A 17,527-nucleotide genomic window follows, 5' to 3' on the forward strand; every position below is an offset into this window, starting at 1 on the left:
CAGATTTCAGAAACTCCTTATGTTGTATTTATGCAACGATGTATTCACTCCACGGAGAGATTACACATGTGCAAGCACGCACACACATTTAGTGCCAGTAGTCAAATGTCTTTTGTTGGCTCTGCTGCCAGTTGGGTTAGCCTTTGTTCTCGGGTTACGCCCTTATTGGAAAAATGACACTAACCCACAAACCTGCCCTGCCCTTCCCTGACCGTCCCAACCTCTCCCAGGAAAACTCACACACACCCTCTGCCACACACACACACAAGTCACACACACACACACACACACACACACACACACACACACACACACACACACACACACACACACACACACACACACACACACACACACACACACACACACACACACTATACTGTGAGTATGAGCTCATTGTTTTTTTCAGGCCTGCGTGCATGTTGTTATCTGCTCCTTTAAGTGTCCTTGTGGCTGCCAGTGCAGTAGTGAACATCTCGACCCTGCCTTGTACAGGACAGCTTATCCCCTGCTCCAAACTATATCAGTTCTCTCACATTTCCCCCGAAGGCACATCCAGAAATCCACCTTCTTATTTCTCTGTCTGGCTTTTTGAAGGCAGGTTTTGTATGGCATTAGGGCCATGACAGGCCAGCAGCCTGTTTGAGAGGAATAAGGGCAGGAAGGAAAGGAATGGGGCTCCTCTTTGTCTCATCGCTCCTTTATTTGCAGCCTGGGGGCCATGGTGTTGTTTTTACTGTGGGTAGGCTGATGGACAGAGATTTTCCCCTTCATTCTCTTCCAATACACACAACTCTGTGTCAACAAAAGTGGTGCTGTGTGTGTGTGTGTGTGTGTGTGTGTGTGTGTGTGTGTGTGTGTGTGTGTGTGTGTGTGTGTGTGTGTGTGTGTGTGTGTGTGTGTGTGTGTGTGTGTGTGTGTGTGTGTGTGTGTGTGTGTGTGTGTGTGTGTGTGTGTGTGTGTGTGTGTGTGTGTGTGTGTGTGTGTGTGTGTGTGTGTGTGTGTGTGTGTGTGTGTGTGTGTGTGTGTGTGTGTGTGTGTGAGACAGAAGACAATGCAAAGACTCTGAGATTGCTCACCTGGAACTGCTGTAAGGCTTTGGTTTGTGAAAATCAACGGAGCTTAAAACCTACAAACACACAGTGCTTGGTTATACATTGCTAGCACAACGGTCTGTGGTTAATGATTATGTATTAGGCCTTCGCCAGTTCTGCCCCTTTCTCTGTTTTATGTGTTTTTGTAGCAAATGCAGCCACACCACCAGACACAACAGCTCACAGCTTGTGTTTGTTTATGTGTTAGGGGGAGCAGGTCCAAACAGCACACTGGACAATACCAATAGGTCGGTGTATTTAGATGGATTTAGAGAGTACGCTGTTGTAATGGCAGTTGGACTATTTCCACTGACAGCAAAGTGTACCACAAATTCCCATGAGGCGGCGAGAGCACACACACACACACACACACCCACACACACCCATTCACATAGGTGATAACAGGGTGTCTTGTTACCCCATACTTTTTCCACAGAAGTGACGTATAGCTGATGGTGGACTCGGCTTACCATCCATTGACACACCTGTGGCCCCAGTGTGTGTGTGTGTGGAAACTTAAATAAGTGGGCACAGTGTTTGTTGTCTCTTACGGGAAATGTAGCCGTTCAAACTGAAAGTGTGTGAAGTTGCATCAGCTGCTCCACACATTGTTAAAGTGTTCTGCACTGTTTGTACCGTTTGTCCCTGAGAGAAACAGCTACAGAGAGCCTCTGCTCACACAAAAAGTGTCTGATGTTGTTGGGGGAGTAGTTTAGCCGTGGCCTCCCTCTCTGTGCCTCCCACCCTTACTATCAACACCTAACTAAAGTTATCACGTTGTCAGGGAGGGAGGGAGGGACTTGGAAACAATTGATAAGGAAGACAGAGGTGGAGGGAAGGGAGGAAGGAGGGATGAATGAATGAGACCAACCGCAGTCAGAGACGAGGGTGCAGTAGCTGGATAAGTGACGTGAGAGGGGCACTTAGTTCTTTTCTTGTAAATCCAAAAAGGATGGACAGATTAGCAGCCACACCTGGGCCAATTTTGATTCTACAATAAATACTGCCTCTGCGGTGGTTTTAACGCTTTGCTGAGTTCGTTAAAGTATTCTTGATTCAACTCGAGGTTACATATTTAAATATATTGATTTGTTTAGGGCTCCTTGTGAATAAATAGGTTCTTTTTATATTGAGTGTTTCTCACCAAAATGCACTTTTATATCCGTAAAAGAATCTGCACAGAAACAAAAAGTGTATAAATATGAAGTGAGCTTTGGTGGTGGTTGTTGGGGGGTGTTGTTACCTTTTGGACAGAGACTCTCACAGGAAAAGTAACCTGAACTTTAACGTCAGCTAGCACTCTTCTTCTGCTTTAAGTTACAGTCTTTAAAACTGAGCCTTTAGGACAGAGGCTGAAAAAAGGGGTGTGGGGGGGGGGGGGGGTGTTTAGGACACTACACCATGAAAACAGTTTCTATTAGAAACCCAAATCTGAATTTTCAATCTGAATCATATGTGACCTTTAATAACATTCCCATCAGCTTCACCATACTTAATGTTTAGGGCTGATAAACAAAAATCATACAAACACACTCAACTATAATTGTGACCACAGTAAACATTACGCCTGCCTGACATCAGCATCTTAGCGTTGACACATTTAAGCATATGAGTATGCTAGCTTTAGCATTTAGCTCAAAGCACTGTTGAACTTCAGGTCACCCCTATTAGAGCTGCTACCTAGACTCTTTCAGTCTTGTTCAGCAGGGTCCTACTTCTCCTTAACTTGTATTACTTGAAGCCTCTCTTGGTTTTTCTGCCATATCCCTCTTGCCTGCCTAAGGACCAAACATAGAAAGTGCACTATAAAAATCAGTTTATTTCAGCCTTACAGAAAGTTTTATTTTGTTAGATATATAGTGCGATATGAAACCGCATATCAGAGCAGATGACAGAGATGGGGAGGCAGAGGGAGACATACGCACACAGCAGCTTATTTCTGACACAAATCAATGCAGCGCTGTCCGCAGAGGTTCTCTTAAACCAGACTAATTTGTCCCTTAATGCCCTGGTAGCCAGCCCCTCCGCCCCCAACTGACGCCATCATAGTGGAGTTATCGCACTCCACACATTTCACCAGGAAAAACACATCTCACTGAGATGCAGAGAAAGAGGGGGGGAGGGAGAGAGAGAGAGAGGGAGGGAGGGAGAGAGAGAGAGAGAGAGAGAGAGAGAGAGAGAGAGAGAGAGAGAGAGAGAGAGAGAGAGAGAGAGAGAGAGAGAGAGAGAGAGAGAGAGAGGAGAGAGAGAGAGAGAGACCAGACTTTGATAGAATTGTGATGGAATGTGAAGCTTATCTTCAGCTGGCAGGAGAGTAGAACGCAGCGCACACATACACCTACACACCTACTTCCCAGCGCTCAGGAGTCACTAAAGTCTCCGAGGCTTCCAAGCACTAAACCCCCGAGTTATGGCTTTAATTTGTGTGAGGTTCAAGGGTACTTTAACTGCCTTACACTCTCAATAGGCTTCACAGCTGGTCTTTGGTGCGATAGATGTATACAACCACTACAAACATATATACAGTATTTGAACCATTTTAGATGGAAAAAGCAGAAAAGAAGAGCATAAGGTATTCAGTACTGTGTGCCATATTCAAGAGCAGCCAGCTTAAATCTGATGATCAAAAATAGCCCACAGTGTGAAGTACCAGTCTCATCACGTGTTACTGTCCACATTACCACCATAAAAGCATGAGATACGAAGGGTCAAGTTTTCATACGACCTGGTTTACTTAGATCTGCACCAATCGATATGTTCATATTAACGATGGATCAAACAAGTAGGTAATGTGAAAGAGGTCGTAATGTGCTTACAAACCCACAGCCTGACTCTGTAGTTCCTCTCAGCTCTCCAGAGCGTTTTAGCGTCTTTCAGCCAATTGTCTTGCTTTCCAGTTTTGGTTCAGTCTAAAAGCAGACGGCTGCTTACAACAAATAATGTTTAAATCCAAAGTTACCCTTTAAGCCTTTAAGGTTTCTGTACAGTAAAAGGAGCAACTCTAACGTATGCGATTTATTTCCAGCTGTGGGCCCCCGGCCAGTTGTGAGTATAGGCACCCTAAAATAATGCAACATTTTAGACCACTTCCTAAGCAGACCACAGGTTTTTAGATTTTTTTAGAACATGGTTATAGGTCCTGTGAGGCTTGTCTATGAGCCAGGTTAGCTGTTTCCCTGTATTTTTGCTGAGCTGATACAGCTTCAAATATAACTTGAGGTAGACATGAGAGTGGTAATGATCTTCTCACTTAATGCAGCCAAAAAAAAGCAGCGTTTAGCTAGTAGTAGTGGCTTTGTTGGAACTGTCATGTTCTTGTGTTAGGCAGTAAAAACTATTAGCTGAAAAACCCACACTGTGAGCCTGGGGAAGAGAGCGCCTTGCTTGGCAGCTACTGCCATCGGTGTTTGAGTGTATGTATAGAAAATGTGTATTGTGAAGCGCCTTGTGACCCTGGTCTGTGAAGGGCGCTATATAAATAAAGCTTACTTACTGTACTTACTTAAAGCTTACTTAACTTACTTCACATAAGCTGAAGTAAGTACTTAAGACAACAATACCCAACATTATTATCAATCATGATATAAATATATTTTTTCTTGTCCTGTTGGCTATTCTTGATTTTAACCAATGGACTTTGATCTTTGGCAGCCTGCAGTGCTGGATAACCTTCTGACATCCATAAAGTTTGTCCTCCACGGCATGGGCATCCTCCGCATCAACCTGGCTAACAGCAGGAACAAGGTATAGACTTTTCTACACACGCTGTCTCTTTCATCTTCTCCTCTTCCTGCTCCTCTTCAGCTCAACACAAGTGTAGTTGTTGTTGTTGTTGTTGTTGTTGTTGGCCTACACTGTACCCAGATCTCCACTAGAGGGCAGCATCTTAGCACCGCAGCCCTTACAAACTACACAGCAGCCACATCTGGTACAAACAGAATGACACAAAGCAACAGTTTGTTTGAGGGAGAGAGAGAGAGAGAGAGAGAGAGAAAGAGAAGAGAGAGAGAAGTTAGACAGTAGGTGGGTGGTTTTATTGTGACGTTCATTTTGATTTAAACTTTATTGTCAAAGTTATCAAAGCTCTTGCCCTATACGCCCACTCTGCACTTCCTGCTAACAGATGATGATCAAATTGTTTCCTCTATTAAATGTCTCCATTGTGTGTGTGTGTGTGTGTTTGTGTGTGTGCGTGTTTGTGGGTATCCATTCATTTGTGCATCTATACTGATTACCAAGTCTGGGGAGCCGAGACAGTCTCCTTAACTTTTCTGTCATTTAGACTTGCATCCCTTTTTCCATCTGGCCCTCTCTCCTCCTTGACCATCCATCTACAGTGACGTAGATCTATCCATCCATCCATCCATCTATCTATCCATCCATCCTAATCTGAGTCTCCCTCTCTTCCTGTGGCAGGTGCATGCCCATTCGGTGCTGTCGTGTGGACGGTGTTTTGATGAGGACCAGGTGTTGTTTCCTTTCCTGGGCCACGCCCTGTCCTGTCTGTGGGCCGACCTGGGGGTGAGGGCCGCAGCGGGCCGGGGATACGAGTACGAGCTCAATGACTCCGCGCTGTAGTGAGTACACTTCACACTCTAGCTGTGCGGAGGAGACGCGGGGGGCTAATGAGCTGGACTTAGCAGCAATGTGCTCGCTGTCAGTGTGGATTAGACTGGATAGTGCATAGGGCAGAGGAAGGGAGAAAAAAAACTTAAATCCCTGTAATATACAGTCCCCTCCATTAGTATTGGAACATTGAGGCCAATTCCTTTATGTTTGTTGTAGACTGGAAACATTTGGGTTTGACACCAAAATATGAATAATAGACAATAGATCAACATTTCAGCTTTCATTTCCAGGTATTAACATCTGGATCTGATACACAACTGAGAAGATAGCATTATTTGTAAAGGAACACCACATTTTTAGGCAAGCAAAAGTATTGGAACAGATAGACTTAAAGTAAATAAAAGTGAATAAGACTTGATGTTTTGTTGCAAATCCTTCGCTTGCAATAACTGCATCAAGCCTGTGACCCATTGACATAACAAAACTTTTGCATTCTTCTTTTGTGATGCTTTTCCAGGCTTTCACCGCAGCCTCATGCAGTTGCTGTTTGTTTACTCTCTTCAGTCTCCTCTTTAGCAGGTACAATGCATTCTCTATAAGGTTAAACTCTGGAGATAGACTTGGCCAGTCTGAAACCTTCCATTTCTTGCCCCTGATTAATTGTTTTTTTCAGTGTGTTTTGTGTCATTATGTTGCTGCACGATGAAGGATCTTCCAATCAGTTTGGTTGCATCTTTCTTTAAATTGGCAGACAAAATGTTTCTGTAAACTTCTGAGTTCATTTTGCTGTTGCCATCATGTGTTACATCATCATTGAAGATTAATGAGCCCATCCGAGAAGAAGCTATGCAAGCCCAAGCCATGACATTGCCTCCACCGTGTTTCACAGATGAGCTTGTATGTTTGGGATCATAAGCAGATCCTTTCTTTAGCCTTTCCATCACTTTGGTAAAGGTTCATCTTGACAACAACACAGTAACACATGATGGCAACAGCAAAATGAACTTAGAAGTCTACAGAAACATTCGGTCTGCCAATTTAAAGAAAGGTGCAACCAAACTGATTGGAAGATCCTTCATCATGCAGCAAGATAATGATCCAAAAAAACTGCGAAAACAACAAAGGAAATAATCAGGGGCAAGAAATAGAAGGTTTTAGACTGGCCAAGTCAATCTCCAGACTTAAACCCAGAGAGCATGCATTTTACCTGCTAAAGAGGAGACCGAAGGGAGTAACCCCCCAAAACAAACAGCAACTGAAAGAGGCTGCGGTGAAAGCCTGGAAAAGCACCACAAAAGAAGAATGCAAAAGTTTTGTAATGTCAATTGGTCACAGGCTTGATGCAGTTATTGCAAGCGAAGGATTGCAACAAAACATCAAGTCTTATTTACTTTAATTTATTTTAAGTGTATCTGTTCCAATACTTTTGCTTGCCTAAAAATGTGGTGTTCCTTTACAAAAAAGGATATCTTCTCAGTAATGTATCAGATCCAGATGTAAATACCTGGAAATGAAAGCTGAAATGTTGATCTATTGTCTATTATTCATATTTTGGTGTCAAACCCAAATGTTTCCAGTCTACAGCAAAAATAAAGGAATTGGCCTCACTGTTCCAATACTTTTGTAGGGGACTGTATGTACCTCCACAGCTATTATGTACTGTACATCCATATAAAGTGTGTGTGTGTGTGTGTGTGTGTGTGTGTGTGTGTGTGTGTGTGTGTGTGTGTGTGTGTGTGTGTGTGTGTGTGTGTGTGTGTGTGTGTGTGTGTGTGTGTGTGTGTGTGTGTGTGTGTGTGTGTGTGTGTGTGTGTGTGTGTGTGTGTGTGTGTGTGTAAAATACTGAAAAGAACGAGGACAAAGACTGTAAATAAGAAACCAGTTGATGATGCAGAAGTAAGACAGAGGCAGGACTCACCAGGAGGCTGTCTCCTCTCATCTCTAGCCCAGCGAGAGGCCTTCGGCTCTGGGGTTATCTAGCCCGACAGGCCCCCTGGTTCCCACTGAGAGCAACCCTCAGCCTCCTCTCTCCTCAGGCACACACTCAGTGCTCACTTTTGGTTTACTTATGGATGAGCTGTCCTAACTGATGAGTGAAAAACAGCTGTTCTACCTTGTGATAAATTTACCTTGTGATAATAAAATGTATGATTCTATGTCTGTATATGGCTTCCATACAAGGATTTTTAGAGTAAAATTGACTGCAGTTTTCGTTAGCTCTTGGGGTCTTTTTAGTGTCTTTCAGCTTATCGTTTTGACTTTACGGCTCAGCAGGTCCCTGTTTTGTTGCTTAACCCATAATACATATAATGCGACCAGCTGGTGAACTCAGTGGAGCATTTAGCTACTCAATAGCCAAATCTTTCGCTCAGGAGTTGGTTAAGACAAAAAGAAAACATTGCTAAAAGGAGAGTGAATATTTGTCTAAAGTAATGTTAATGTTGCTCTGTATCTGCTGGATGTTTGAATCAGAGTCACTGTGGATATCACAGGTTCACCATACAGTATCATCTTAATGAGGTGATATTGTCAACAACAATTAGTTATTGTCCCTCCCACAAATCACTTAATAGGGTCTACATCTTTTTGAAGAATCGAGGACTGGTCAAAATGTGTTAAACTCGCAATGGTCCTCACAAACACAGAAGAACAAAACAGCGTGTTGCCTGCGCTGTGTGTTTTTTGAGCAGCAGGATGTGTGTCGCTGTCTGGGGAAACTGATTCAGGATGACTAGTTGAGAATGTCACAGTCAGTCCAGGTAGGTGGAGACGTTACTGCCTCCTGTTTGTGTGTGTGTGTTGTTTGAAGAAAAGATCACATCTCACTGAGCGTGTGTGTGCACACACGATACAGTTGAGCTGTGCTAAAAGCTGATCAGTGTTTGAAAGCTTAGCCTCAGTGTGTTATTATGGTAAACCACAGTGTGAATATTCATGGCGATGATCCACTGCGGCCCCTGGGGCTCCAGCCTTATCACTGCACTCCCTACCCGCCGCCTGGCAGCCAGCACCACCACGACACACACGCAATGTACAAGTCTCCATACATGATGGTACTCCCTTTTGATTTTAAAGTTTGTACATAGTTTTTACATATTTCCCTCCCTCTCACTGTCTGTTCCCGCCTTTCACCTCTTAATGCCCTTCTGTGTCTCTCTGCCCCCCCGATCTCCCCCTCTCCTCTTTCTCATTTTCATAGTTTCTTTGAGAACATGAGCCGCATCACGTCGACAGACTACGTGCCCACAGAGATGGATGTTCTCCGGGTACGACTGAGAACGACCGGCGTGATAGAGACCCAGTTCAAGGTCAAACACCTCATTTTCAGGTAGACACCTTTTGACTTGGCTTGTTATGGAGTGGTCACGCTGCAGAATGAGCTTTCTCATAACCACTGGCTCACTCAGAGCGGCCCCCGTACTTCTGAACCAGAGTCAGACGCAGCCGACTTACTTCACTTCTTGAGCTGTGACACCTTTATCTCTGCCGACAGGCCCGAGATGGAGATCGGCAGCTTCATGCAATATGTCAATATGGCACCCATCAGTAGCCTTTGCTCTCATCTACTGGCTGTGCGCACACACATACATACATACATTACACACACACACACACACACACACACACACACACACACACACACACACACACACACACACACACACACACACACACACACACACACACACACACACACACACACACACACACACACACACACACACACACACACACTCACACGTTCAAAAGCATTGTACAAGTCTCCACAATGCACACAACTGCACTGTCTTATCAGTGGAGTAGCAGAGGGCAGGTATCTGAGCCCTGGAGGTTTAATGTCAGACGACCATATTCACATGTGATCAATGGGGCCATGTCACACATCATCAACTTCTTTATCGTCTCCCAATGGCTCACCCCATTTCCATACCGCTGACAGTCATGACAGGCAATAGATATTAATGAACTTGAATTCTCTCAGCGCCATTAACAGAAAACACTAATTATGTTGACGTTACTAGGCACATTTCTTTCTTTAAAAATGTTGATAACGCTGAGGTATCTGCTAAACATTTACCCAGTGTAGCTTGCAGCTAAAATGCTAATATCAGCGTGTTGGCATGCGGGGAAGTTTGACGATTTAGAATGTGTTTATTATCACTGAACACAAAGTACAACTGAGGTTGACGGGAATGTCAGTAGTTTTGAAAACAAAGTATTGATGAATATATATATTTTTTTATACCTACTTGATCCAAAAGTTAAGAGAACACCAGAGTAATTACAATTCATCCTGAAGGGGACCAATCCAATACATTCAAAAGTTAAGATTTTTTATGCTCTTATTAGACAGTTAGGAAAGAGATGAAATGGGGCAGAGAGGGGAATGACATGCAGAGAATGACCACGGGCCGGATTCAAACTCGTGGTCTGCTGCTTTTGAGGACTGAGCTTCTATGTGGGGGCGCTCTAACCACTACACCACAAGCACCCTCCTATTGTTGATATACAGTATTTCTTTCCAGATCTAGCTGACTGGTGAACTTACAGACAGACTGACAATGCCATGCTCCTACCATGACTAAAGCACCTAAATCAGAACACAACTAAGGTTTAGTATGAACGGTTGAAAGATTAGTATCAAGTGATAGATATATCATCAGGCTACAGTAGATGAACATATGGGTGGACCGGTTATGGCAAAGTCTAAAGAAATGTTTCTAGAATTGGATAAAAGTTGATTCTGTGGTGTAGGGGAAAACATGTGCAAATGATCTGTGTAATTGCTGTGTTATAATGTAATTGAGTTTTACAGTGAACACTGAACATTTGTGGTCCGTATAATTGGGAATCGGGAAGGGTCAGTTTTTAGAGTGTTGGCCGCTGACGACAGCATGAAAAGGAATGTGGCTGATTTTCCACAGTTTGGTTTTATCGGTGGAGTTTAAGGGACCGTGCAGGGCTAACAAGAACACATTCAGCACAGCACACATTTGATTGTCTGTCTACAGTGTATCCATAGTCATATTGATATCAAGGAAGATTGGATTGCTTTCCTCCTCTTCCTTTTGTAATGTCTACCCAAGGAGCAATGACAAGGTGCCCTTCATCCACGCCCCAACGTCACGTCTCGTATGGAATTATAATGATAAAACGCATTACCTCAGCTTTTCATGAAGCCTTTGTTTTAGCATATTAACATTGTAGAGCCAAGCAGTTTGTCAGTTAGATGACTTCCGCCTGGGACATTAGTGTCACATCTAGATGCTTCTTGTACGTCTCTGGATGCCACTGACTTGTGCGTGTTTGCACATCCAATGCCACACACACACACATTTGACTGGAAGTGTTTCACCAGGAAAAACAAACCAACAAGCTTTGATCATAATAACCGTATCTGTTTTTCCCTGGATAAATGCCATCTTTTTTCACACAGTCTTAAGTATGTGCGTCACCCTTTAGACCCTCAGCGGCAAGATTTTTTTTTTAGCTTTTTGTGTTTTTTAGCTCTTGCCCTATACGCCCACTCCACTTCCTGCTGACAGATGATGACCAAATTGTTTCCTCTATGAAACTCCATTGTGTGTGTCTGTGTGTGTGTGTGTGTGTGTGTGTGTGTGTGTGTGTGTGCGTGCGTGTGTGCGTGCGTGCGTGCGTGCGTGTGTGTTTGTGTGTGTCCTTGCTTGCTTGTGCGTATCCATTCATTTGTGCATCTATACTGATTACCAAGTCTGGGGAGCCGAGACAGTCTCCTTAACTTTTCTTTCATTTAGACTTGCCTCCCTTTTTCCATCTGGCCCTCTCTCCTCCTTGACCATCCATCCATCTATCCATCTATCTATCCATCCATCCATCCATCCATCCATCCATCCATCCATCCAACTCTCCCTCTCCTCCTCTGGCAGGTGCAAGCCCATTCGGTCAGCGGCAAGATTGTTTGCTTTTTGTGTTGTTGTTGTTTTTTTGGCTTCTTTTTTTTTAATATTTCTTGCCGTGAGACCTTGTGATAATGACATCATCAACAGGTGACAGTGTCAGATCTGAGCGAAGGGGAGCAGAGTCCCAGGTGGCCTCCTCGCTCACACACTATTATCTGTCTTCATTCTTGAGGAGATAATTGGTAATTGGGTATGGATAATAGTGTGTCTAGTGTGTGTGTGTGTGTGTGTGTGTGTGTGTGTGTGTGTGTTCCTGTGTTCCTGTCTGTGACTTGGAGAGATCAATCCCTAGGTGTTGATGAAGAGCTTAGCATAAACTCATAATACTCTTAGTAAGTATTTCAAACTTAGCAACACAAAGGATATTAAAGGGATTTTGAGAAGTAAACGGATTGTCAGAAAGAGAGAGGGAAAAGAGGCTCAGTCTCATTCAGTTCATATTGAGGCAGCACTTGTTGCTAACATACTTTGAAACTGCCTCCCTCTGTGTCTCTCGTGTTGGTTGATACTCATCTGTGCCTTGCTCTCCAATTTTTCCTATTAGAGAACAGTTTTATGTTGAACTGGCTGTTTACTCTGGCTGTTTCAGAATGGCCACAGGATCATGTCAGGCCCTGCTTTATTTGAGAGGGTACAAATAAGTCCAAAGACATTTATTGTAAAGAATGATCTTATGTAGTAACTATTATGAAGAAATTAAGTGTTTTCTTTTGTTTTTTTTCATCCAATAAATACATTTAAAAACGAATGAATATTTCTACGAGAGATATGTGTGAATACCTTCACAAAACAAAAGGGACACAGCGATAGTAAGTGATATGGATCTAGGTGATTAGCTTATCTTAGCATACTGACAGGAAATAGCAACACTTTGTAGCATGTGTGTGTGTGTGTTCGTGTGTTCGTGTCTGTGACTTGTAGAGATCAATCCATTTGTTTTGATGAAGAGCTTAGCATAAACTAATAAAACTGTAAGTAATTATTTCAAACTTAGCAATAGAATGTGTGTGTGTGTGTGTGTGTGTGTGTGTGTGTGTGTGTGTGTGTGTGTGTGTGTGTGTGTGTGTGTGTGTGTGTGTGTGTGTGTGTGTGTGTGTGTGTGTGTGTGTGTGTGTGTGTGTGTGTGTGTGTGTGTGTGTGTGTGTGTGTGTGTGTGTGTGTGTGTGTGTGTGTGTGTGTGTGTGCGCGTGTGCGCAAATGAGTAATATGTGTTTCTGTGAAAGAGACATGGTAGTTTGCATACAGACGTCCTAGTTGACCTTTGACCCCTCAGTTTAATAAGGATCTGGGTCTTTTTCCTGCATCATTAACAAACTGCTCTGATAATTACAATTACAATGCAGACAAGGGTGAACGTTATGGGCCAAAACCAGCAAGTGTGATATGAGAGAGGGATGACAGGAGGATGGAAACTGATGAGGAGGAGGTGTGATGAATAAAGACATGTATCCCTTTATATAGAGGAGCTCAAAGTTTGGAACATGTTTGTTTTGTGTATAAACATAGAAGTCCAGCTAAAATGTAATACATACTGACTCTATTCTAGGAGTGGGCTAAGATTAATATGTCTATTTATATTGAGTGTGTTTATTGTATAGTGTATTGTGTTTGTGTAGGTACTACACTCTTTGTGTTGTATGTTATCGGTGTCTTGTAATCCAGTGAGAGATGGGCCACTACTAGTGTGGCATGACACAAAAACATCATTCATTCATTCATTCATACAATGATGTGAAAGCTATCTTCAATGGAAAAGCATAAAAGGATTGTGGTGAGTGTGTATCGCTGTCGTATGTGAACCTGCAAAGCTCGGGACACACTTAGTAGTAAGTCATAAAGTGTGTTTAGGGTGACATGGTGCACACGTGCTTGTGAGTAAGTCTGCGTAATGAAGCATCAGCCAAGGAAATTTCTCACCTGGGGCCTTAGTGTTTCTTCGTGTTCAATTTCCCCTCTCAATAAGGAGCTGTATTATCGCTGGCTGCTCAAATGGAAGGTGGGAGATGGCACAGCTGGCTTCTGAAATGGGTGAAGTGAGACCCACTGATCTGTGTCTCTCTGCTGTTATTCCTGTGCTCTTTTTTTTCTCTGGTCCTTTTGCAGACCATTGACCTTTACGCTCTTTGTGCTGCCGTGTTGTGATTGTCTCTGTGAAAATTGAAACAGGGTTGGGGAGCCCGGTCTGCAGGGAGGTGTGACACGCTTCTCCATGTGTGTGTGTGTGTGTGTGTTTGAGCGTAAATCCCATATTTTAGGAATATCAGACCAAAACGAACACAATCTGTCATTGATCAGAGTTAGCCCTCAGTGCTACAGTAGACCACACCATCAGTATGCAAGGTCATGAACACACAGAAAAAAACAGCCTTACACTCTTCTGCTGGAAATTGAATCCTGATAAAGGACATGTCAGTCACGATGAGATTTCAAGTCACACACACACACACACACACACACACACACACACACACACACACACACACACACACACACACACACACACACACACACATATATACAGTAATACCTTAAATACGGCCATGTGTTCAATGTCTGATGATCCGGAATAAGATACAATTGTATAATAAAATTGTTTAATATCAACGCAATGTCCTCCAAAATTTGACAGAAAAGAGAATCTCTGTGCTGTCGTGTTTGTGTGCGTGTGCACCATAGATAATATATGTGTGCACACAGTCTCTCTACTTTCTTGAAAGTCCCTGTTGGTCTGGAGTAACACCTGGGGCCAGATCATAGTTTATATCAGTCTTTAATTCTAAAGCCTCTGGTTCTCTTTCCTTCATCTTAAACAGTTGTTTTGGTTCTTTTACCCAATTGGTATTTCAAACTCATTTCTCACTCATGGCCCTATTGTGGCGCTTTACAACAATAAGCCATATTTCTTAGCAGACCTATAGTGGCAGGTAAATCCCAGGTTTAAATAACTATATCAGTGTTGACACAACGGACGAGAGGTATGACACAAACTACAGCCGATGTGTATGGCTAGACTTGAAGTTAAACTGCGATCGATAAATAACAACAGCAAGTTCGAATGTTGCAGGAATGTTTGCTGCATTTACATAACCTAAGCTGAGTGTATTCTTCTGCTGTCTCATTTGGGATTTTGTGACACATTTTAATTAAGGTGGAGTAGAGCGTGTGCCTGTAAAAGCGGCTCTAATCAATACTTTAACATGAACTATGGATTAAATGACTGTGTGTGTGAAAGATGTCAGCCGTTTGTGATGAACCCACAGATCATTAACACTGAACTCAGATGTTCCCTTCAGATCTATGGAGCGTTGTGGCTTCTTTCGACTCAATGGATTTTGTTTTTTTCGACCCACTACTTCATTGATTCTCTGTCTGCGCTGACGATATGTGTGAACCGTCATAATACAGTGATAATACAGCGTGCCAATGTTTGTGATCACAGCTTTTTCCAAGCAGCCGACCAAACACGTACTAAACTCAAGAGAAATATTCCTATGGAATACAAACACGACAAAGTCTGACTGAGTTGTTTTCCCCCTTTTTCCACCAGAACCCCTCATACAAACAGCTTCACATTTCCACTACAATTGGCGAGGACCTCAAAGCGCATGCACACGCACACGCACGCAAACACACACACACACACACACACACACACACACACACACACACACACACACACACACACACACACAGGCGTGTTCCTTCATACTTAGATGTTTTCTCTTGTTCCGTCCATATCTTCTCTGCAGGTTGTACGATGTTGGAGGCCAGAGAACGGAGCGGAAGAAGTGGATTGGTTGTTTCGAGGACGTGCGGGCGGTGCTGTTTGTGGTGTCGCTCAGTGGCTATGACATGACCCTGGTGGAAGACGCCTCCATGGTAAGGGCTGCACTCTGTCACTCCCTCCCAAATGTTCATGCTCTTCAGCCAGATAGCCGCCAAGTAAAGACCACCCAATCAGATAGATTCTTTTGTCTTAACCATAGATAGTAAATAATATGGAGTTAGCATCCGGGCTGACCTCAGTTATTCACACGGCATCCAATAATCCTGGTTTGTGCGCGTCGCCATTTTGTGAGATTTTTACTCCGCCTCACGTCGGGGGGAGGGAGATAGCTGACGTATACCTCCGAGGCAAAGTGAGGGACAACGGGCGGAGAGCTGTCACTCAAGAGATCGCACCAATACAGTATAACCTCCGATAAAATAAAATAATAACAAAAATAATGTGGTCCAAAAAAAATAACCCCCCTCAGTGTTGTCATGGAGATATGACCTAAACATACAGACTAGAATGGTTTTGTGGACCAGGCTGTAAATAGGTTTAATAAGTCTTTGAAAACGGCCTGTCTAACAAGTGAGTCAAAGAAAAACTGCTCAGTCTTGGTACCACGTCACCGTGGCACTTCCTGGTTACTGCAGTTGTGGTCACTTCCTTATTGGATGCTGGTAAAAATGGCTGAGGTTGGGGCTTGGTCTTAACCAACCAAGTTTTGGTGGAAAACTGACAAAATGTCAGGAACTCTGAACCAAGAACTCTAAATCTATTCATTGCTCAGCCTGCACATCAAAATGTACATCCAGTTGATTGCATATTGCACATTGTAAATATTTTGCACATTTCAATTTAACTTATCTTGGTATCCATTCCCCTTCAGCCACAGTCTGCTGTAGTAAATAGGGCTGACAATGCTTCACATTCAAACACACTGAGTCTGGCCTTGTTAAACATCAGATCTTTGTCAGGTAAAACATTTTTAATTAATGATTTTATTACCAAGCACAATCTTGATTTTATGTTTTTAACTGAAACTTGGTTGGACCCAGACAACAGCTCAGCTGTTCTTATCGAGTCAACCCCCCCCAACTACACTTTCGAGAGTGAGGCCAGAGCTCATAGGAAAGGTGGTGGAGTTGCTATTTTATTTAATGAATCTTTAACATGCAAAAAGATGTTTTATGGAAACTTTGTTTCATTTGAATATGTGGCTCTCAAGTTAAATTCAGCCTCTCAAGCTATTGTTATTAATATCTACAGGCCACCTAAATACTGTGCAAACTTTTTTGATGACCTTACTGGACTACTGTCTGTAATCTGTATGGAGTTTGACTGTTTATTGATTGTTGGGGATTTTAATATACATGTGGACAAACCCGAGGACAGAAGTGCTAAAGAACTATGCTATGTACTGGAAAATTTTGGACTCTCCCAACACGTAAACCAGCCTACACATAACAAAGGTCACACCCTGGACTTATTAATTTCAAAGGGCCTGGACATTTCAAACCTTTTAGTGTCTGATGTGGGTCTCTCCGACCATTCATGTTTGTTTTTTGGGAGTACAATATCTTTGAACACAACTGCAAAAACAAAGGTTATCAAAAAACGGTATATTACTGAAAACACGAGTGAACAATTTATCCAGGCATTTTCTCTGTCCCCGCTCCTCCCCTGTATCTCAGTTAATGAGCTTGTATGTAACTTCAACTCAAAAATTACAAATGTTATCGATGCTATTGCACCCACCAAGGTGAAAATCATCTCTGGTAAAAAAAGGTCCCCCTGGAGAAATACCCCTCAGGTCAGAATTGAAAAAAGAGAGTGCCGTAAAGCAGAACGCAGGTGGCGAAAAACAAATCTAAATGTTCACTATAACATCTTCAAAGAGAAACTACGCACGTTTAATCTAGAACTAAGAAATGCAAGACAGTCTTTCTTCTCTGACATCATCACCAAAAACAGCAACAATGCACATGCCCTGTTTGCTGCTGTTGACAGGCTAACAAACCCTCCTGTGTCAGTAGCGTCTGAGCATCTTTCCACGAGGGCCTGCAATGAATTTGCCTCCTTCTTTACTGAGAAAATTCATAAAATAAGACAAGCTGTCACTGCATCAATACCAGGTTCAAGATATGTTTTATCTC

The 17,527-nt window shown here is 43.0% G+C and overlaps 1 protein-coding gene across 1 annotated transcript in view; it reads left to right on the plus strand.

Annotated features, from left to right (window-relative positions):
• gnav1 (guanine nucleotide binding protein (G protein) alpha v1) overlaps positions 1-17,527 on the plus strand; it is a 29,983-nt gene that overhangs the window by 4,120 nt on the left and 8,336 nt on the right. Inside the window, exons 3-6 of the mRNA XM_080029634.1 lie at positions 4,746-4,838; positions 5,511-5,671; positions 8,863-8,991; positions 15,352-15,481. Coding sequence (XP_079885760.1) covers positions 4,746-4,838; positions 5,511-5,671; positions 8,863-8,991; positions 15,352-15,481 — 513 coding nt within the window. The remainder of the gene's footprint in view (positions 1-4,745; positions 4,839-5,510; positions 5,672-8,862; positions 8,992-15,351; positions 15,482-17,527) is intronic.

The sequence above is a fragment of the Ammodytes marinus genome (genome assembly GCF_949987685.1).
Source record: "Ammodytes marinus genome assembly, chromosome: 6".
Taxonomy (NCBI): Eukaryota; Metazoa; Chordata; class Actinopteri; order Uranoscopiformes; family Ammodytidae; genus Ammodytes; species Ammodytes marinus.